Below are 22,569 nucleotides of genomic sequence, written 5' to 3' on the forward strand. Positions count from 1 at the left end.
CAGGGACTGAGCTGATCATTGGTGCTTGTCAGTATATGCTAGCCTCTGTGCTCTATGTTCCTGTTATTACTATAAACTTTTATGTGGATGAAGCTGTTGAATAAACAAAGTTCTCTGGTTAGACATAAAAAACCACTGGCACCCAATTATTGTGCATAGCACTTTGTTACAGTTATATTTATTTATTTATAATTATCATAGCTATAATTATGTAATTTATTTCTTGATGAAATGACACTGGAATCAGGCATAGGGATAAAGGACAAACTTGTTCAGTGCTGGGGAGACTGGGCTTAAAGGAGAACTAAACTCGCCCAAAGAGAGAATTCCTATTCAGTAGCCCCCATTCACCCACTAAAGGCTTCTTTTCCACATCGTCCACTATTTAGAAAAGTGTTGCAGAAAGTCGCACAGACCTCTCCATGCATAATAGCACAGCAGAGCTCACGGGTGCCATCTTTGGATACGTTCACTAAAGGACCACCGACACTAAGCTTTACTGCATGCAAAGTTGGAGCTGTTTGGAATATGCGCCTATTGTGCATGTGCCGGAACAGTCTATAAATAGCCGAAGGGAAGAACAGGGTTCGAAGAGCTGCAACACTTTTCTAAATAGTGAACTTATATGGGAAGAAAGTGAGTTTCTTTAGGAGGGGGGTTTAGTTCTCCTTTAAAGCTTCCAACTCCAGTTACAGGAACAAAGAACAGGGAGTCAGATTGATACAGACCAGCTGGGATTCTCATTGGAGGGTTCCTTCGCATTTTTAATTGGAAGCGCTGGGTAAAGGTTTAATTGTATTATATTGTTTTAATCAAACAACCCTGATTTCCTCCCACTCAGTTATGGGGAGTGATGACATGATGAAGATACACAGAAAGTTTGTTACACTTATATGTATGTACCAGATATTTACACTTGTAATGTTCATCTGCCTAAGGGAATACATTCTTTGTCTCAATAATGATTTTTCTCCCATAGATTCTACGCCAGAATTTATGATCAAACCTGTGGAAGTGGGGAGAGAATCCCAGAAGCTCACATTGTCCTGTTATATTAATTATTACTGCCCTGATGATTCCATAAGACTGTCCTGGGCTGGAGATGTGAAAGGCGACGAAAAGCAAATCTTTCCCAAGATCAAGGAATCATTAGATAATAAGGAGACAATAAGAACAGAGACAACACTATCTTTTAACCCAATCTGGACAGATCACAATAAAACAATAGAATGTGTCCTTACCAGAGGGAATAATAAAGTCAGTAAGACTGTTGTGTTGAATATACAGTGTAAGTACATTCATATAAATAAGATAAAGGGTATCAGTAACAAGGGTATCTGCTGTGTAACTTTACTATTTAGCGACTGACACATGCACCTTATTCTTCATACAACTGCACTGTGGCCATTGACTCAAGGGGCTGTAGAAACCCTGGAGCTATCGCCTGGTTTTGAGGTGACAGTAACTCCAGGGGTCTCCTGAATCAATAGGCCAGTGTTTAATTCAGAACAGGAAGCAGGAAGGACTGAGTAGCACCAAATACAATTATATGGAACAGCAATGGGCGCCTTTTGCTACTGGGAGGACCAAAACTGTGTTAGCGGTGACAAATGTAGATTCCAATGGTAGACTGGCACAAAAATTGGACTTCACTCCTAAAATAGATGCAAGTAAAAAAGTTTTATTTATACAAAAAGGAACATCTCAGAGGGAGGCCTTACGCGTTTCGCGCCTTCTGGGCACTTACTCATAGGCTGTAGGATAGGAACAAGTCAGCAACTAGGCTGACCTGATAGGGAACTGTAGCCTGTGTGAATGCATGGCTGTGATTGACTATATGTTATGACACACCTACCCCCCATTTCAAACATTAACAGCAACTGTAGCCTATCTATTGGTAGCTCCAATAAAGAGTTTATATCCATTTTTACCCCATAGTGAAACCAGCACCATATATTATTCATAATGTCAATAAGATTGTGGGGGGGGGGTTATGCTATATATTTCCTTTAAGATTTCTAAGATTCTGAACTTCCCAAATTAAAGAGATACTGTCATGGTATAAATGTTTTATTTCAAAACACAACAGTTAATTGTGCTGCTCTAGCAGAATTTTGTACTGAAATCCATTTCTCAAAAGAACAAACAGATTTTTTAAAATTTAATTTTGAAATCTGACATGGGGCTAGACATATTGTCAGTTTCCCAGCTGCCCACAGTCATGTGATAATAAACTTTAGTCACTCTTTGCTGCTGTTCTGCAAGTTGGAGTGATATGAACCCTCCCTCCCCCCAGCAGCCAAACAACAGAACAATGGGAAGGTAACCAGATAACAGCTCCCTAACACAAGATAACAGCTGCCTGGTAGATCTAAGAACAACACTCAATAGTAAAATCCAGGTCCCACTGAGACACATTTAGTTACATTGAGTAGGAGAAACAACAGCCTGCCAGAAAGCAGTTCAATACTAAAGTGCTGGCTCTTTCTGAAAGCACATGACCAGGCAAAATGACCTGAGATGCACCTACACACCAATATTACAACTAAAAAATACACTTGCTGCTTCAGGAATGAAATTTTATATTGTAGAGTGAATTATTTGCAGTGTAAACAGTGTCATTTAGAAATAAAAACTACACCATAAAAATCATGACAGAATCCCTTTAAGCACTCGTATCAAAAAGATAAAAATCACAAAAACCTGTAGATGGTAACTTTTTTTTTCCAGATCCTCCAAAGAACCCGGAAGTTGTTCTTCAGCCAAAAAAGACATCTTATGTGGAAGGGAGTAATGTTCAATTAAGATGTAGTATCAACAGCAGTAACCCCGAAGTATCACAGATCACATGGTTTAAGGACGGGAACTCGTGGGCCTATGAGAAAGGAAACAACAAGCCAAATGATTATATTATCATTGATAGAATCAAAGAAGAGCATCGTGGAAGTTACACGTGTAAAGCTGCAAATAAAATAGGTGATACTCCTTCCAAGCCTGTTTTCATAAATGTCCTCTGTAAGTATATTGGTACTTATATTATTTATAAACTGCTGTCTCATGTGATGCATGTACAAAAGCATGTAAATTCTCTATATAAACTGAGGGTGCAAGTCTGTATTACAAGACTGTTTTCAGAGAGCCAAATAATGAGGGTTTGGTGAAATTGCACTTCATCACTGCTAAAAGTTTTCCTTGTGTTTTTAAATGATGCAAAGATAAAACATTTTAAATAATGCAAATTTAAGAAGAGAACATGGCCTCTAAAAACTGGAACTCTTTTAATGAAGAAGGGAGATGCAATGACTAATTTTGTACTGATAAAAATTCCCCCACCCTAAAACTGCAGGTGATCGCTGACACTGAGGGTTAAGGATGATGAAAAAAACAATCAAAGGGTTTATTTTCCTTTCAATAAACTTTCTATATGGATGTAGAGAGTGATATTCTGATACAATTTGCAAATGTTTTTTATTTTGTTATTTGTGGTTTTTGAGTTATTTAGCTTTTTTTTCCCCCAACAGCTCTCCAGTTTACAATTTCAGCAATCTGGTAACTAGGATCCAAATTACCCTAGAAACCATGTATTGATTTGAATGAGAGACTGGAATATGAAGAGGAGAGGCCTGAATAGAAAGATGAAAGTAGCAATAACGATACATTTGTGGCCTTACAGAACAGCTGTTATTTTAGATGGGGTCAGTGGAAAGAATCCGAAGTGAAAGGCAAATAATTCAAAAACTATAAACAAGTAACAAAATTATTGAAAAGTTGCTTAGTAAAGGGAAGATTGTAACATACTTACCGTGATCTTCCTTTCCTGTACAAACTCCATGTCAGTACTTACTGGGTTAGCTCCTCCCCCCTGCTCCAATTAGAAGGACCCTCCCCAAGACCGGCCACACCCACCTACCGGCGTCTTTGTAACAAGCTTCTAAAATCACTTGAAAAAGGGCGGGCCGTACTGACATGGAGTTCATACAGTAAAGGAAGATCACGGTAAGTATGTTACAATCTCCCCTATACCCTTTACGAACTCCATGTCTGTACTTACAGGGACGTAGCAAGCTAGTATTTTCCCAGTGGGAGGGTAATAGGCTCTTAACAAGAACCTGTAGCCATAAATGGCAAGACTTTGAAGAGCCCAATCATGCAACTCTTATAAGTGAACGTTAAGACTCCAGGTGAAAACTCCAGAACAAGTTACAGGGATAAGAATAGTCTTATAGCATAGGCTCTATATCCCAGAGAAAGAGACGTTAGCCCAGCGTCAGTGGGAGGAAAAGGTGAATTCCATAACAGCTTGACACTTCCAGAAGAAAGAGAGAGAGAGGGATGAAGACCTCCCTTCACCTGGCAAACTCAACAGTTTGAAATACTTACTCTCCTACTCACCAGAAAGCATCCATCACATGTATGCTTAGTTTCAGTGCAGTTGTAAGGCACCTGTAAAAAAACACTTGGTAGGAGTTAGAATCCCAAGCAGACCCCTTTGTATGTGTGGCCTGGTTAGAATATAAACAAAAGTGCCCGGCATAAAAATGCACAATGAGGCGCACTTGAGGCATGTGCTATAATGCCTAAATATCTGACAGTTAATCAAACCCAGCAAATTTGCGCCTGGCGAATAAATTCGCCCATCACTAGTGAGAAGTACTTACTCCGTGTATGATCCTTTCAATAGAAACACTGGTACCAACCTCCTGATCTAGAAGATTATGCCAGTGGAGACAGGGCAATTACCTAAAGAATAAAACCCCGGTTGGATGGGAGAGCATAGCCTTGTGAGACATAGAACTGGTAACCCCTAAAGGATTTCGGATTTAGAATAAAATAACCCAAGCAATACTATGATAGTCACAAGAGCCACAGAGGCAGGTTGTAAACTAACCTGGAGAGATGCTCAGAGTCTCATGAGACCAATCTGATGTCCTCCCTTCTGTAAAGGAACATGTGTACATGTAGGAAATTCCACCATTCTATACCATACGAACTCCCTCAATGTTCCGCATTATTAAAATGGCAAGGGTTAGCCCTGTGGCCATATGCCTTGTCTGTCAGTGTGTTCCTCAGATTGACTATATTCGAGGCAGCCGAATCCTCTTATATTGAGTACCAGGCTGCCCACCATTGGGCGTGCAGAGGATGTACGTAGGCATCAATTGCTCAGGTACTTAGTACTGGACTTATCATAAGGATGTTCGAGTAAGCATCAGCAGACTTCCAATCTACCAGACTAGACCTACTGTGTTAGGTGAATGAACCTCCTGGTCAGATGACCGAGACCTGCCGGGTAAGATACTAGGTGTAGTGAACTAGACCTAATGGGAAAGGTGAATCAGACCTACCAGGAAAGGTGAACCATCCTACCGGGAAAGGTGAACCATCCTACCTGGAATGGTGAACCATCCTACAAGGTGAACTAGACCTACCGGGTTAGGTGAACTATGCACACTGGGACAATTTCAGTACAGATGACTTAATTTCCCCAATTATCCATCAATAAAGTAGAAGTAGGAGAAGTGCACACAAACACGCAAGACTGAGATAATCTTTAAGACAATATGTCCTGAGGCAATAGAATTGGTAGAACCTATAGGTATGTAACCGTGAGGATACAGATTCAATACTGGTGGTTGAGGAGGACACAGACATGAGAAGGAAGAATCAACACTCACTAGATGCTTCCATTATTTGCAGTCTAAATCAGTACCCATCTGGTATGTAGAACAGCTAGCCCCGAAACATGGATACCCCATGACTAGGAGACTGGGCAAACTGACAAACTGACTCTAAGTCTGTCTTCTAGACACAGAGCAGAAACCTGGCTCTTAGGCCACAGTGATGTTCTGCTTTGCTGGCAGTATGATGAAAAGACTCCTTTCCAAACAGCAATGTTCAGCCTGTACCCATCATATTTTATAACATGGCAATCTAACTGCCAGGAGATATTACATGGGTAAGATTTAATAGCAATCAAACTTATACTGTAGTTATGCAACCCTAGTGACTGAACAAAGGTCATCTCAGAGGGGTGTGATGTGTGTGTCATGACAGTAAGTTTATTAGTAGTATGTACCAATGCATAATTCTGTGTGGCAGTCACCACCTACAGCTCTTAGGAAGACTCAGAGAAGCTATCCAGCTAAGGACACAATCAGGTCTGGACTTCCAAGAGGAGGCAGACCCTGCAGCTGCAGGGGCCCCAGGAGGCATCGGGGCCTCATGAGGCCAAAATAATGCTGAATTTCAACATGTATTAGAAAACAGGTCAATCTCTGGACATGCTGGGGGCTGAGTATAATCAGTCTGCAGAAGCAGGTAACCAAAAATAACTGATGTGGTTACACAGAGGCAAATCGGATAATTGGTGTCTCTTACCAGAGCCCAAATCTGTCACCATTTCTAGCTGAAAGCTATAAGGCAGACCTTATTATTTTTTTTTTTCTTAATTACCTCTACCTTAGGAAAGACAAGAAAAAAAAAGAAAACAGGAGGCAGTAAGGCTCAGGCCCCTAACTAATTATGCCTTATAACTGGCTGACCCTCTAACTGCCACCTCCCTCTCCCATCTGTAAAAATAAAGGGTGTGTAGGGGCCACATACACCACTGCCACTGGATGCCTTTTGGGCAGTCCTGGAGGGCACACCGGATGGGGGGACAAGCACTTGCCGTCGAATGCTCTGACAGCAGTACAGAAAAGCAACTGAAACACAGGCAGACCAGGAGTAGCAAACATTGCAAACCAGGGCCTTACCTGATCCAGAAGCTGAAGCACAGAAGACTCCAAGATATGAGGCCATGTGCTGGGAAACAAAAGGTCCAATGGACCAAAACCCCTGTCCCTAGGATGCCGTATGGGCAGGCCTATGCTTTCCCAAGATTAAAAGAAAAACATTTTTGCTTCCAATGAGAGCAAAATGAGAAGGAAAAAAAGACACCGGTAGGTGGGTGTGGCCGGTCTTTAAAGACTTTGGGAGGATCCTTCTGATGGGAGCAGGGGGGAGGGGCTTACCCAGTAAGTACTGACATGGAGTTGGTAAAGGGAATTAACTATTCTGCAACATCCTAAAGGTTAACTCAAAGGAGAAGGGAAGGCTAAAACTAAGTAAGCTTTATCAGAAAGGTCTATATAAATATACCAGTAAACCCTCAAAGTAATGCTGCTCTGTGTCCTCTGTCAAAAGAAACAGCACATTTCTTTCCTTCTATTGTGTACTCATGGGCTTCTGTATCAGACTAACTGTTTTCAGCTTAAACCTCCAGGGCTAGGGCTTGAGCATGCTCAAGATACAAATAATGATTCCACTGGAGAGCTGGTTACAATGCAGTGATGTGTTTTTATTGAAGATGCATAAGCACTACATGTTTCGGACCTCAAAGATCCTTCCTCTGGTGCAGTTGCACTGCACCAGAGGAAGGACCTTTGAGGTCCGAAACAAGTAGTGCTTATGCATCTTCAATAAAAACACATCACTGCATTGTAACCAGCTCTCCAGTGGAATCATTATTTGTATCCTGAAGTTTGTGTGGACCTGGCGAACCCCACCACTGTGTGATTGAGCATTTGACCTTATTACAACAAGGGGATATCCAATTTATGTTTGAATCTTGAGCATGCTCAGTTTGCTCCTCCCTCCCTCCTCCTCTCACTGCTGTAATATGAGCCCAGAGCTATGAGTGAGCAGGGAGAGACTCAGACAGGAAGTGATGTCACACCACGCTAATATGGCAGCTGCTATCCTAAACAAACAGAGAGTTTCTTGAGTTTTTTACTCAGGTATGGTAAAGCATTCTACAGACTAAATATAGCATTCTAGCTTGCATTGTTGCAGCTACTCTATTGGCAATGAAATACCTCTGTGGCTTTCCTTCTCCTTTAAAGGCGAACCACCCCTTTAAGTTATGTTCTGTTGATTCCAATGCTGATTGATTAACATTAGATCAATTTGGAGAGCAGAGAGTCACTTACTTTTTGGCTGATGTTAGTAGATAAGAGTGGGTGATGGGGGGGAGAGCCTGGGGTTAGCTATTCTAGAGAGTTTCTTACGTCAGACAGATAGTTACGTTAGCAAGTGGTAGGCCAGATATTTGGTAGTGAGAGGAAGGGGAAGGCTGAGCAGTTCAGGTTCCGACAAGGAGAAAGGAAATAGTTGATACTCCTGTGAATTGTAACATTGCATTTCCCTAAACAGATCCTCCCAAGGATGTAAGAATTAAACCCCAATCCCCAGTAGTGGAAGGAATTTCTGCATCGTTACACTGCTCAGTAGGAAGGAGTAATCCGGCAGTCAGTGAATATCGCTGGTACAAGGACACAGTCCTACAGTCCTACAGAAATAATCAGATTAAGTTTCCAGGAATAAAATGGACGGATTCTGGCAACTATACATGTGAGGCAAGGAACGACATCGGGAATGTCCTGTCTCAACCAGTTCCACTCAATGTAATGTGTAAGTATGAAACAAGCTCACATTTATCCACGGCACAGATTCAGCACTGACCTTCGAATTTTATGGGGAAAGAAGAACCAGCTATGAGAATTCATACAATTAATTGATCTTAAACAATCATCTTGGCATCACCCGCCGCAACGCTGTGTTTTTTTCCCATCATTTCAGCATCACTGGGGCCACAAGAAGGGGAGATGTGCCGGACACAATTGCGTCCAATGCATCAAAATTAGGGATGCACCGAATTCAGGATTCGGTTCGGGATTCGGTTCGGGATTCAGCCTTTTTGAGGAGGATTCTGCTCGGCCGAACCGAATCCGAATTTATATATGCAAATTAGGGGCGGGGAGGGAAATTGCGTGACTTTTTGTCACAAAACAAGGAAGTAAAAAATGTTTTCCCCTTCATACCCCTAATTTGCATATGCAGCATAGAGACAGTAAATCAGAGGAGAGTGTCATCGCAATCTCCACGGTGATGGTGCGCTGCGTGTGACGTCACCACCGGTGCGCTTCCTACGGCTGCCAATCAGGAGTCTCCATCCCCACTCTCCCCAACAGCTGCACCTGCGCTAAGTGTTTGGCGCCAATTTTCTGCCTGGTTTTGCCGGGCCCTACCCTGCCCTCCCCCCTCTCTGGCAGTTTTGCTAGTAAACAGAGGCAGAGAGAGAGCAACGCCTCCTATTAACATCGGGGAAACCTGGAGCTTGATGGTGGCGGTAGCTCCAAGGTTCCCACAGCAGCTTGTGTCAATAGGCACAGTGTATTAGTGCCTAAAGAATGACATCCACACCTCATTGTGATGCTGAGCACAATTCCAAACAATTTCAATAACAAACATTTTCGGATTTTCAGATTCGGATTCTGTTCGGTATTCGCCGAATCTTTCGTGAAGGATTCGGGGGTTCGGGCCGAATCCAAAATAGTGGATTCGGTGCATCCCTAATCAAAATGCATCAAACACAGTTGTGGCAAAAATGTTTGTTATTGGACACAAGCTGCTGTGGGAACCTTGAAAAAAACATAAGCACAATTTGCTTTAAAAGGGGAAAGAGTTAATTCAGGACTGGAACAAGGGGGATATTATAGATGAGAAGAGACAAATAAAACTCCAGATAGTGAGTAAGCCTTTAGAGCTTTTCCAGTATAGTAGTTGTAGGAGTAAGAGGAAATCTGCAGCAAATGTTCATATTCAGTAAAAATACTTCTTGTCAGTCTTCATTTCTGCTGTGCTTTCAGTTCCCAGTCTGTCCCCAAGCCCGCCTATATCTGTGACTTGATTGGCTAATTCAACTGTCTGTCAAGATATCAGCACTCTGATTGGGGAAACCACAAGTAGGGATGGGCGAATTTGACCCAATTAGCCGCAGGCCCATTAAAGCCTATGGGAGTCAAAAAAATGATACATTTTTAATGTAAAATTTTTTTTGCCGCCATACAAGTCTATGGGCGTGATTTTTGTGGCGAAACAAGGCGAAAAAATGTGCGCCTTCCCTAACCACAAGGAATAAGATCCAATCAGAGTGCAGCAATTTACAACAGAACTATCTGGAGTGAGGTTTTTTTTTAGGTGCCAGATAGGTTTGGGGAGGGTTAACCTCCCCTAGCCTTATTGAAACTCTGCTTATGGGCCCCATTGTGCACTTGGGTTCCTTATGGAAATGGTGTGAAGATCACAATATTGATTTAATGCTGTGATAATTGTTATTATTGCTTTTAGACGCCCCTGTGAATATAATGATCTCCTGCACTCCATCCAACCCGGTGCCTGAACACACAAAGGTGACATTGACTTGTAAGGCCCAAGCCTATCCCACAACCATTACTTACGCCATTTACAAAGATGGAGTCCTTCTCCAGGATTCCCAGAGTTTGGTTCTGCATGATATTCAGTTAAATAATAAGGGAAAATACTATTGCACGGCAAGAAATGTTTTCGGGAGACGAACTTCAGATATTATCGACCTAAGTGTTACATGTAAGTTACTTCTTTTATCTAAATCAGTTTAAAGTAATGAGTGAGACAATGTATATACACTGCCACCTTTGATAACAAGTACTCTCTTTATTGACTTTCAGTTTTACATTGCATAGTGATTCCTTGTCTGTCTTAAAATATCAGATGTGACATTATCTAGATCACTGGTGTCACCATAAAGAGAAACTCAATACAAAATATAGATTTTGTTTTAAAATACACAGTTTGCAGAAGGAAATATAGAACAGCCAGTTAGACAACACAACATGACTTGACATTTCTCAAATAAATGTAATATATAACAAAAATATTCTAGTCCTGTTCTCTATAAAAGGGATACTGAGTCTGACACTTTTTTCAAAATCATCCTGGTATCATATCATTTCCCAGGGGAAAAACAACCTATTTTCAACATTAAGGCTCTTTAAGGGGCAAATTTATCAAAGGTCGAGGTGAATTTTCGAATGAAAAAAATTCGAATTTCAAGCTATTTTTTGTGTACTTCGACTAGGGAATAGTCCAAATTAGATTTGAATTGGAAAAAAAATCTAAAATACGAATATCGAAATTTATCATGTACTGTCTCTTTCAAAATTCAACTTCCACCATTTGCCATTAGGGATGGGCGAATATATTCGGCATAGTTAAAGTTGCGGCGAATTTCCGCGTTTCGCAGCAGGCGAACTTTTCGCAAAAAATCGCCTCGCGGCTCGTTTCGAAAACTGAAAGGGTATGTGGCCATTTTCGCAGGTCCCCCACCGCCAGCGCGTCTTTGACACGGATGCAGCGGCAGCATAATCTGCAACCCCACCGGCTCATCTGTGACCTGCCGAAACGCTGGAATTCCACCCCGCACATGGTGGAGCACCTCGTAGAGCAGCGCTGGGCGGTCAGCAATTACCTGTTGGAGCACAGTGCCAGGGGTACTCAGGGCGCAGATTTAGGCTACTTTAGTGCAGAGCAGTGGCAGCAAATGAGGCAGCTCTGCCAAGTACTTGCCCCCTTTGAGCAGGCGACATGCTTTGGTAGCAGGGATAATGCGTGTCTTAGTGATGTGATACCCATGGTGTTCCTCCTCAGCGCACGTTGGATGGGCTGCTAGAGGAGGGTGACGTGCCTGAGGAGGAGGAGCGTAGGCCCCGTAGGCAGGCAGAGGGGGCTGAGGAGGAAATGGTGCCCAATGAGGAGGATGAGGGAGAGGAGGACTGGGTGCCTGCGCAGCATGGGGAGCAGGGCACAGGCCACCCAACCACCCCAACTATTGTCCGCGGCTGGGAGGGTACAGAGCAGGGGCAGGTCGAGCCAGATGACCTGCTGCATCTGGAAGGCAGTCAAGAAGAGGTTGGTCGGGGGCACCTCTTTTACATGGCTGCCCATATGCAGACTTGCCTCCGAAGTGATCCCCGGGTCTGTTCTATCAAAGGCCGAGAGGATTATTGGGTGGCTACTTTGCTTGACCCACGGTACAAAGGATAGGTGGGGGAGTTCCTTGTACCCAGCCAGAGAGAGAGGAGGATGGGTCAATTGAGGAGGGCTCTGTGCTCAAAATTAGTGGAGGCCTTCCCCCAGTCTGACACTTCTCAGGCCTCCACTACTCCACACACCCAGCAGAGACGGGGGCCTAGCAGCAGCAGCAGCAGCAGCAGCAAGGGCGGAGATCTCATGGGTGTGTGGAAGAGCTTTTTCGAGCCTCAACGGCCAGCAGCAGGCCCAGTCAGCACCCAAAGCCACCACCAGCAGTGGGTGGAGCATATGGTGGCTGACTACATGGGGTCAGTCAGCGTGCAGGATGCCATTCGCCCTGATGATGACCCCATGCATTATTGGGTATCGAGGCTCGACCAGTGGCCAGAACTGGCACAGGTTGCTCTGGAGGTGCTGGCTTGCCCCCCTGCCAGTGTCCTGTCAGAGCGTGTCTTCAGTGCCGCAGGTGGGGTGGTCACTGAGAAGCGGACACGGCTATCCACTGGCAGCGTGGATAAGCTGACGTTTATTAAAATGAATGAGGCATGGATAAGCGGGGATATCCAAGTGCCCATTGCAGACAGCAGAGACTAGCCTCCTCCTCCTCCTCCTCCTCCTCCACAGATTTAGCCTTCTCTCTCCATTGCTGCCCATACTCTCCTCCTCAGTAGTATTGCCCATTCCCCATCTGTCTGCACCTGCTGCCCTTGCTGCTGCAGCCTGCTACTAGCCCTAGTAGTACTGCTGCTGTAGCCTGCTACTAGCCCTAGTAGTACTGCTGCTGTGCTGCATTGTCAGCAAATATTTTTATGGTGGGGGCCTATCAAAGCTCCTACTGCTCTCGTAGATACTACTGCTGCATTGTCGGCAACTTTTTTTAGTAGTTGACGCCTAACATGGCCTCTAAATATGTTGCTTCTATTTTTGCTGCTTAGTGGGCTAATTTCTTCTGGTTGAGGCCTAACATGGCTTCTAAAAATGTTTCTTCGAATACTGCCACATTGTTTGTTAATTTCTTTGGGTTGAGGCCTAACATGGCTTCTAAATATGTTGCTTATAATTTTGCCGCTTAGTTGGCTAATTTCTTCTGGTTGAGACCTAACATGGCTTCTAAATATGTTTCTTATAATTTTGCGGCTAATGTCTTCTGTTTGAGGCCTGCCTCATTAATTCTTCTGGCTCTAATACAGAGTTGATTACAACATGACTGTTGCTGCTGCTGTTGCTGTTGCTACTAATGCCTCATTATTTGGCAAAAGTCTTCTGGTTGAGGCCTGCCTCATTTAATTCTTCTGGCTCTAATACAGAGTTGATTATAACATGACTATTGCTGCTGTTGCTACTAATGCCTCATTATTTGGCAAAAGTCTGGTGGGGGCCTATCAAGGCTCCTACTGCTGTCTCTGACACTACTGCTGCATTGTCGGCAAATTTTTTTTGGTGGGGGCCTATCAAAGATCCTACTGCTATCGTAGATACTACTGTGCTGTATTGTCGGCAAATTTTTGTAGTAGTTGAGGCCTAACATGGCCTCTAAATATGTTGCTTATAATTTTGCCGCTTAGTTGGCTAATTTCTTCTGGTTGAGGCCTAACATGGCTTCTAAATATGTTGCTTCTATTTTTGCTGCTTAGTGGGCTAATTTCTTCTGTTTGAGGCCTAACGTGGCTTCTAAAAATGTTTCTTTGAATACTGCCGCATTGTTGGCTAATTTCTTTGGGTTGAGGCCTAACATGGCCTCTAAATATGTTGCTCATAATTTTGCCGCTTAGATGGCTAATTTCTTCTGGTTGAGGGCTGAGGCCTAACATGGCTTCTAAAAATGTTTCTACGAATACTGCCGCATTGTTTGTTAATTTCTTCGGGTTGAGGCCTAACATGGCCTCTAAATATGTTGCTTCTATTTTTTCTGCTTAGTGGGCTAATTTCTTTGGGTTCAGGCCTACCTCATTTAATTCTTCTGGCTCTAATACAGTTGATTCCAATGCTTGCTGCTTGGTTGGCAAATGTAGTCACACTATTTATCTAGTATAGGTCAATCTAAAAACAACTGGACTTGCTGAGTAATCAATGAAGACGTTTCACTACTCATCCGAGCAGCTTGTTCAGTACAACTGACTGGTGTGGGAAGTTCTCGGCATATAAACTCTTCCACTAATCCATTTACAATGGCACATTGTAACTCTTCAAAGAGGTGACATCTGAAGAAACTACACTGCTGCACTGAAGACACGCTCTGACAGGACACTGGTAGGGGGCAAGCCAGCACCTCCAGAGCAACCTGTGCCAGTTCTGGCCACTGGTCAACAAACACCTCGTCCCTGTGTTTTTCAAACCTAGCAACACACTGAGACAAAAACTGGTACACCCAAAGGATCCAACACCAAAAGAAAAACAAAGCAATGTGGTATACGGAGTCCAGTGTAGCGAGGAGTGCACAGATCTATACATTAGGGAGACAAAACAACTGCTCTCCAAGCGAATGGCTCAGCACAGGAGGGAGAACTCTACAGGGCAAAACTCAGCTGTCTTTCTACACTTAAAAGACAAGGGACACTCCTTTGAAGACAGCAAGGTTCAAATCTTGGATAAAGACGACCGCTGGTTTGAACGAGGTGTGAAAGAGGCGATTCATGTCAAGGTGGAGAAACCATCCCTGAACAGAGGCGGGGGCCTTTGACACCACATGTCTGCTACATACAATGCTGTTCTAACATCTGTACCCCGGCGGATTCAGAACACTTCACACATCCATTCATGCAACTCTCACAAGTAACACCTGTATCTAGGAGTCACATGACACATTGGATAATCCTATCACAGTAACTACACAGAATCAACACCTCTGTGAGTTTCAGATGTGACCTCTCTGAAGAGTTACAATGTGCCATTGTGATTGGATTAGTGGAAGAGTTTATATGCGAGAACTTCCCACACCAGTCAGTTGAACTGAAGAAGCTGCTCGGATGAGTAGTGAAACGTCTTCATTGATTACTCAGCAAGTCCAGTTGTTTTTAGATTGACCTATACTAGATATACCATGACCTGGATGAATGAAAATCTTCATAGTCAAACTATTATTAACCCTGAAACGACTGTGGCCAAAAGTCCTGTGCCTCAGTCTTTTGAAATGATAGGAGTTCTCTAACAATGTATACAGGGAGGGCATGTGTGTGTAGCAGTTACTGAGTGAAACATAGGTTTGAATTGCTCTTCCCATTGATTTCAAAGCAAAACATGGCATATATACATTTATCACTGTGTACAAAGCTTAAAAGTAAGGGAAATGTTTTAATGGTAGCCCCAAAGCCATGTCTGGTCTGGGAGTCAAAATAGACTCTGGCATTCAAATTACACAGAGGCCCAAACAGGCCCCAACCACCATCACACTAAATTTGACTGGAAACCAACCAACCTGACAACCCTGGGTGACGCAAACATAGCCATAAACTCTACTTAAATTCATGCTGGAAGCAATAATTCAGATGGAATTTGTCCTCTATGAATGCTTTTGTCCTTGAGTTAAATAAACGAGACAACACAGTTTGCTGGATGGAAAGAGGAATTTCATTCCTAGATGATGTCCATCTTAAATCCCACTTTCAGCTGCATCTGCTATTTTGCAACTTTCAACTTCACAAGCAGTCTTGTCCCAGTTTGCTGTCCATAACCTTCAAAGAGAACACACGCCATCTTTTGTTTCCAAACACTTTACACAACGTATTCATAGATCCAGTGCAAAGCCCTTAAAGGGGTGGTTCACCTTTAAGGCAACTTTTAGTATGCAATAGTATGGCAAATTCTAAGCAACTTTTAATTTGGTTTTCATTATTTCTTTTTTTTAGATTTTTAATTATGGGCCTTTTTCTTCTGAGTTCTGACTCTTTGCAGCTTTTAAATGTGGGTCACTGACCCCATCTAAAAAGCAAATACTATGTCAGGCTACAAATGTATTGTTAGTCATTGCTACTTTTTTCTATTTAGGCCTCTCCTTTTCATATTCCAGTCTCTTATTTAAATCAATGCATGATTGCTAGGGGAATAATGTTACTTCTAATAGTGCCTAATTAGCAAATATAGTGTGACTTAATATCAAAATTTATTTAGAAAATCAATGTATTTGAGTGTTACAGTAGTCAATTTATCAATTTCGCCGCCGTTATAGCAAACTTGATTTGAAAAGGCGCCACAGCGCATTCGTTGAAGAACTGGAGGTTGAAGGTAGAGTTATTTAAAAAGAAAAGATCTTATAATGATTTGCTATTTTACAGCAAAAATGTATTTAAGTGAATACTGTAATTAGGATTGGAACAGTTGACTTTGATTGACTGACATAATTGCAGACAAGTTAGATAACAAGTAAATGAGCTGTCAAATGGAGATTATTTAAACAGATTATAATAGATTTATTTAAACGGAATAAATAGGTTTCCCTTCTTAAATACAATAAAGCCACTTGATCAGGCTCGGATCTGTGGAAAGGCCACCAAGGCCCGGGCCTAGGGCTGGAGGATTTTAGGGGGCGACATGCTGCCCAACCACACCCATATTGGTTCAGAAACACTGGGGATGCACAGGAGATACTATAGTTTCCCATGCAGCAATCCCCATTGCTCCTGTCCAGATGATAAAAATTTGCCCGAATAAAGGGGAGGGGACAGGGGCGACTAATTGCAGTGGGCCTAGGGGAGCCTACTATGTAAATCTGGCCCTGTACTTGATTCCTATTTATTTTGGTAGATTTATTTAACCTGAATAAGTAGGTTTCCCTTCTTAACTACAATAAAGTTAATTTTCCTGTAGTTACAACATGACACCTTATCTGTATAATTCATACTGTACAAATGCAATTGCTGTGTTACTCAAACTGAAATTCATTCATTGCCAGCTGAGTGGATCCAGGGTGATCCTGATGATGATGATAATGCAGCACCACCACCTGACCAGGCACCACCACCTCACCGGGCAGCGCCACTACCCGAACGGGCACCACCACCGGACCAGGCAGCACCACCACCTAACCAGGGGCTCAGTGTAGGCACTCAGACTGAGAATGCCCGTTATGACCACACTGAGCTCCTGGTCACCCTGATCCACCAAGTGAATGCCATCAGGCAGGAACTTGCGGAGGTCAGGGATATTGTGGAGTCCCTGCAGAGGGTCATTGCTCCTCCTTCTCCTCCTCCACTGTAATTTTATTATATACATATACATCTGTTGGCCTAGCACCGTTGTGCTATTTTGTTTATTAAAAAAGTTTTTCATATCTCTATATTTTGAGTTCATTTTTCATTTAACTAAACTAATACTCACATGGTACTTGAAATTGTTTGGATTCTAATAACACAACGATGACTATTCTTAATCGGAGTCATTAAAATTACATAGTATTTCAGAATCATTACAATTACATGATGTAAATATAAGGTTCATTCACATAAACATATGGTTGATTCATTTTTATCTGCGATACAAAGCATCCAGATACTATCTCGTTTTGCGAATTTTTGCAGTTTAGCGAATTTCGCTGGAAATTCGTGAATTATTTGCGAAGCGAAATGCCACAGATTCTCCCATCACTATTCGCCATTTAAAACCTGCCAAATTGCTGTTTTAGCCTATGGGGGACCTCCTAGAACCTATTTGGAGTCAATTGATAGAGTTTGAAAAATCAAAGTTTATTTTTGGGAAAAAACTTTGGATTGAATTTGATCGAATGCACGATACCTTCGATTCATACGATTCAAATTCAGCTGAATACGGACCTATTAGATGGAAAACGGACCTATTCGACGAAAAAAAAAACTTCGACTTCATTTTTGTTGGTCTTTTTGAATTAGAATTTCAAAGTTTTTTCAATATCGAAATTCAACTCTTGATAAATATGCCCCTAAATGTCTAAGCCCAACTAATATATGAGTACGGGAAGTTGGTGATAGGATGTTTCCAGCCAGGACAAGGGTTCATTGCTGAATGGCTTCCTCCAGTCAGTGTCGGGAGGTGGTTTCTTATAGTCCTTTCCCCGTCACTCCTTGTGTCACACAACTTTTCAATTGGTCATTATTATATATTTTTTATCATTTTAAATTTTTTTGCCTTTTTTTGTCATTTTAAATTTTTTTGGCCTTTTTTGCCTTTTTCTGACTCCAGCTTTCCAATGGGGGTCACTGACCTATAAGGCTCCATAAGGCTACAAATATATTGTTATTGCTACTTTATATCACTCATCTTTCTATTCAGGCCTCTCCTATTCATATTCCAGTCTCTTATTCAAGTCAATCAGGGCTGGATTTACAAACACGTGCCCCTAGGCCCGCTGCCGTTCATCGCTCCCCATCCCCTCCCCTTCCTTTGTGTACAAGTACAATACTCAGGATTGGGTCATGAGTTCCTCGGGATTGGTGCACAGGAAATGTTAAAAACAGTGCAAATCCCCCATGCCCTCCTAAAATTCTGCCTCCCTAGGCCCGGGCCTTTGTGGCCTTTCCACAAATCCGGGCCTGAAGTCAATGCATGGTTGCTTGGGAAAATGTGGACCCTAGCAACCAAATAACCAAATAACTAAAAAAAACACAAATGATATCGGTCAGGTAGGTCAGGCCACAAACACAGGCAGATAAACTGCAGTTTTACCAGCTTAAATTCGTCCATGTATGCTGTTCCAGCAATCTATTTAGGTGTTGTGATCTTGTAAACGTATAATTTTAGTGCGTATGATTGCTGGAACAAGCCAACTCACAGCAGAAACCTGTTTGCTCAGCCAAGAATTGATGGGGACAGGAACTTTATAAGGCCTCCTCCCAAAGCTGATTGGAGGAAGCCATCCACAAATGAAGCTCTGTTCTGTCTGGAAGCATCATAACAGTGGGATTGATGCCTGGAATCTTCTATGGAAGTGCACAACAACTTCACTTACAATGGGATAGATTTAAGGGTCGAATTAAACATTCTAATTTTTTTATGGTCAAAACTCTCTTATTCGAATTGTGAATTATCCAAACTTGATTCCAGTTTTAATGCTTTCATACTCTGGCCCTTTAAGAACTCTAATTCGACTTATCGCCACCTAAAACCTGGCAAGTTGATGTATAAGTCAACAGGAGAGGTCCAGGCATCCACTTGGACATGTTAGTAGCCTTCCTGACATTCAAGAACAAAGGAATACCTTTTCGCATTGCAAATAATTTTTCTGTTACCGACTTTTATTACATTCCCCCGCAATTGTCTATTACTGCCAAATGCAATGCATCATAACAGGCAAATTGGTACTAGGTCCAAGAAGCAAGAAGAGAGTGTGTGCATAAGTATTCTTGTGAATACAATTTTCCACTTGTGCTTATGTTCTTGATCCTTTGGTTTAAAGATGGTATAACCTCAACAGTCAACTACATAAGATGTAGCTTTGGGATCTTGCTTGTCCTCATCATCTTCCTCATTGTGGGTTTCCACTTCAGAGACTGGTAAGTCAGTAGCTTTTTTTCCTCTTATTGAAATGCTGGGGTCTTCCATTTATGGGGGATGCTAACCTCAAAAATGATTCTAGTCCAAATAATACAGTGTTGTCAGTCACACATGCATTCCATGCTACCAAGAGTTTGTACGGAGAGATAGCATAGTACTATGCCAACATACAGTAGGTTCTTCCTTGGACTAACCAAAATTAGCACCATGCCAGCCATTCCCCTGTACTAAGCACAATTCTGGCAGAACTGCATTTCAATATATATATGGGCTTTCTGCCTTTATAACTAGGAGAACATGTGCAAGTAAAGCAGATTTAGGGGAAGATTTATCAAGGGTCGAATTTAGAGTTCATGGGAGTTATTTTAAACTCCCATGAACTCGAAATTCTACCAATCGAATCGAGTTTTAAAATTCGATTCGAGTTTTTTTCTCAAAAAAAAAAATGGAATGTCAGGAAGCCAGCAAACAACTCCAGATTGATCCCAGGACATCCACCATAGGCTAAAACAGCAATTTGGCAGATTTAAGGTGGCGAATAGTCTAATTCGAATTGTTAAAGGGCCAGTAAATTCGAAAATTTAATTCGAATTTTTAAAAAACTCAAATCGAATTTTGACTATTACCTAGTCGAATTTCACGTAAAAGCCTAGAATATTTGAATTTCAAAATTCGATTTTCAAATTTAAAATTCGAAATTTCACTTCGACCCTTGATAAATCTGCCCCTTGATGAATCCAAAAGACATGGCCAAATCTATTTCCACAGCAGAATGAATGCTGTATCGCATGCAATAGACACATCAACTATCCATGTTTCATATGTATGTTTTCCCCAATTTCTATATTCTAATTATTTTTATTGTTATTATTAACCTTTGTTTATCCAGGAAGAATAAAGCCACAGATGATGAAACAGAGTCACAATACATTAATATGAATCAGGTGATGTAGCTTTTACAGAGATATACCATGAAACAATGCTGTACTTTTAAGCAAGTGACCAGTAAATGCTTCCTGCTAATTGGTTGCTATAGGCAGGGCTGCCATTAGAAATCACGGGGCCCCATACAACAAATTTTTTTTATAGGGGACCATCTGGGCTCCGCCCACCCCGGCCCCCAGTCCCCATCTCAGATTACTGTATTACACGCAAGGTCTCAACCCCCCAACGAAACGACGGGCAGCATTTCAGACTTATAATAGGCTATCACCAGATGTATTGTGTTTACAGGAAACACACTTTACTTTGACCTCCTTCTCTAAATATTATCGCAAAAATTTCTCTAGGTTCTTTCTCTCCTCCACAACAAGTAAGCACAGAGGAGTAGTCATATTTCTACATAACAAGTTTCCATTTAACGTTACAAAGACCATACTTGACAACCAAGGTCAATATATTATGCTTTTGGGAACATTATATGGCACGCCGTACACTATTGTCTCCACTTATGCCCCTAATGATTCACCGCTCCCCTTCTTTGAAACAATTTTTAATAAGCTAGCAAACCTCCCAAAAGCGAGAATTGTGTGGGCAGGAGACTTTAACTTATCTTTTAACTATGCCTTAAGCTGGCCATAGACGCAAAGATCTGATATTACGAATCGAGGATTCGTACGATTTTCGGACTGTGTGTGGAGAGTCCCGACATTTTTCGTCTGGCGGAGATCGGTCGTTTGGTCGATCGGACAGGTTAGAAAATTTCTGTCCGCTGCCGATAATATCTCTGCGTGTATTGCCGATCTTACGATTTTCAGTGGGAGACTGTCACCAGCTTTGGTTGGACATAGATATCGTACGATTGCTGTCAGGGGCAGAACATTGCTGATCTGTTCTTTAACTAATCTGAATGGTAAGACTTTGATCTGAATGGTTAGTGGCGGTTCGGGAGATGGGAAAGTCCGATCGTACGATGATTCGTACGATCGGATCTTTGCATCTATGGCCAGCTTTAGATAGGACCTCACAGAATGCTACTACAAAACACAAAAAAATTACAAAGCGGGTTGAGAGTCTCCTACACACATATAGCATGACGGACTCATGGAGAGATGCTAATGACAACAAAAGGGGATATACATACTATTCGCATGTACACCATAGTTACTCCAGGATAGATTATATTCTAATCAACAATCAGGATGCCTCTAGCATAATGGACTCCAAAATACTCCACTGTGCTTGGTCAGATCATGACCTTATGATGACAATGCTGGATTTACAGACCTCCTCTACTATACGACCAAACTGGAGATTAAACAAGAGTTTACTAGCTGATCCTGAGACCAACCACAGATTTTATCAATATGCGAACAAATAGAATGATAGAATGCTGGCAAATTTATTAAAAGCCCATAACAAACGAATCTCCATCCATAAAATTAGCCACTCAGACGGTCGCATCAAATCTGATCCAGATGCTATTGCTTCAACCTTCCAGACTTACTATCAACTGTTATATGACTCTACACACCAACTAGACAACAAAGCTTTACATACAGTACATATATTAAGAAAGATATATAGGAAGGCCAGTATTTTTTTTCCAGAAAATGTAACAATGCAGGAGAGTAAGGAGTAGCCCTGCTAGCCAGGAAAAAACAATTGGGTTGGATAATAAGATTATACAATAATAACACAGCCATTCTTCCTTTCATTAATGTTTAAAGGGATACTGTCATCGGAAAACATGTTTTTTTCAAAACACATCAGTTAATAGTGCTACTCCAGCAGAATTCTGCACTGAATCCATTTATCAAAAGAGCAAACAGATTTTTTTATATTCAATTTTGAAATCTGACATGGGGCTAGACATTTTGTCAATTTCCCAGCTGCCCCCAGTCATGTGACTTGTGCCTGCACTTTAGGAGAGAAATGCTTTCTGGCAGGCTGCTGTTTTTCCTTCTCGATGTAACTGAATGTGTCTCAGTGAGACATGGGATTTTACTATTGAGTGTTGTTCTTAGATCTACCAGGCAGCTGTTATCTTGTGTTATGGAGCTGTTATCTGGTTACCTTCGAATTGTTCTGTTGTTTGGCTGCTGGGGGGAAAAGGGAGGGGGTGATATCACTCCAATTTGCAGTACAGCAGTAAAGATTGATTGAAGTTTATCAGAGCACAAGTCACATGACTTGGGGCAGCTGGGAAATTGACAAAATGTCTAGCCCCATGTCAGATTTCTAAATTGAATATAAAAAAATCTGTTTGCTCTTTTG

General features: G+C 41.9%; 1 protein-coding gene across 1 annotated transcript in view; it reads left to right on the top strand.

Moving 5' to 3' along the window:
- LOC108705111 overlaps positions 1-22,569 on the top strand; it is a 62,719-nt gene that overhangs the window by 11,903 nt on the left and 28,247 nt on the right. The window contains exons 4-12 of the mRNA XM_041570654.1: positions 980-1,288; positions 2,731-3,015; positions 8,194-8,451; positions 10,171-10,428; positions 16,781-17,081; positions 18,601-18,737; positions 19,256-19,352; positions 20,243-20,297; positions 20,587-20,665. Coding sequence (XP_041426588.1) covers positions 980-1,288; positions 2,731-3,015; positions 8,194-8,451; positions 10,171-10,428; positions 16,781-17,081; positions 18,601-18,737; positions 19,256-19,352; positions 20,243-20,297; positions 20,587-20,665 — 1,779 coding nt within the window. The remainder of the gene's footprint in view (positions 1-979; positions 1,289-2,730; positions 3,016-8,193; positions 8,452-10,170; positions 10,429-16,780; positions 17,082-18,600; positions 18,738-19,255; positions 19,353-20,242; positions 20,298-20,586; positions 20,666-22,569) is intronic.

The sequence above is a fragment of the Xenopus laevis genome, chromosome 7S (assembly GCF_017654675.1).
Source record: "Xenopus laevis strain J_2021 chromosome 7S, Xenopus_laevis_v10.1, whole genome shotgun sequence".
NCBI classification, from domain to species: domain Eukaryota; kingdom Metazoa; phylum Chordata; class Amphibia; order Anura; family Pipidae; genus Xenopus; species Xenopus laevis.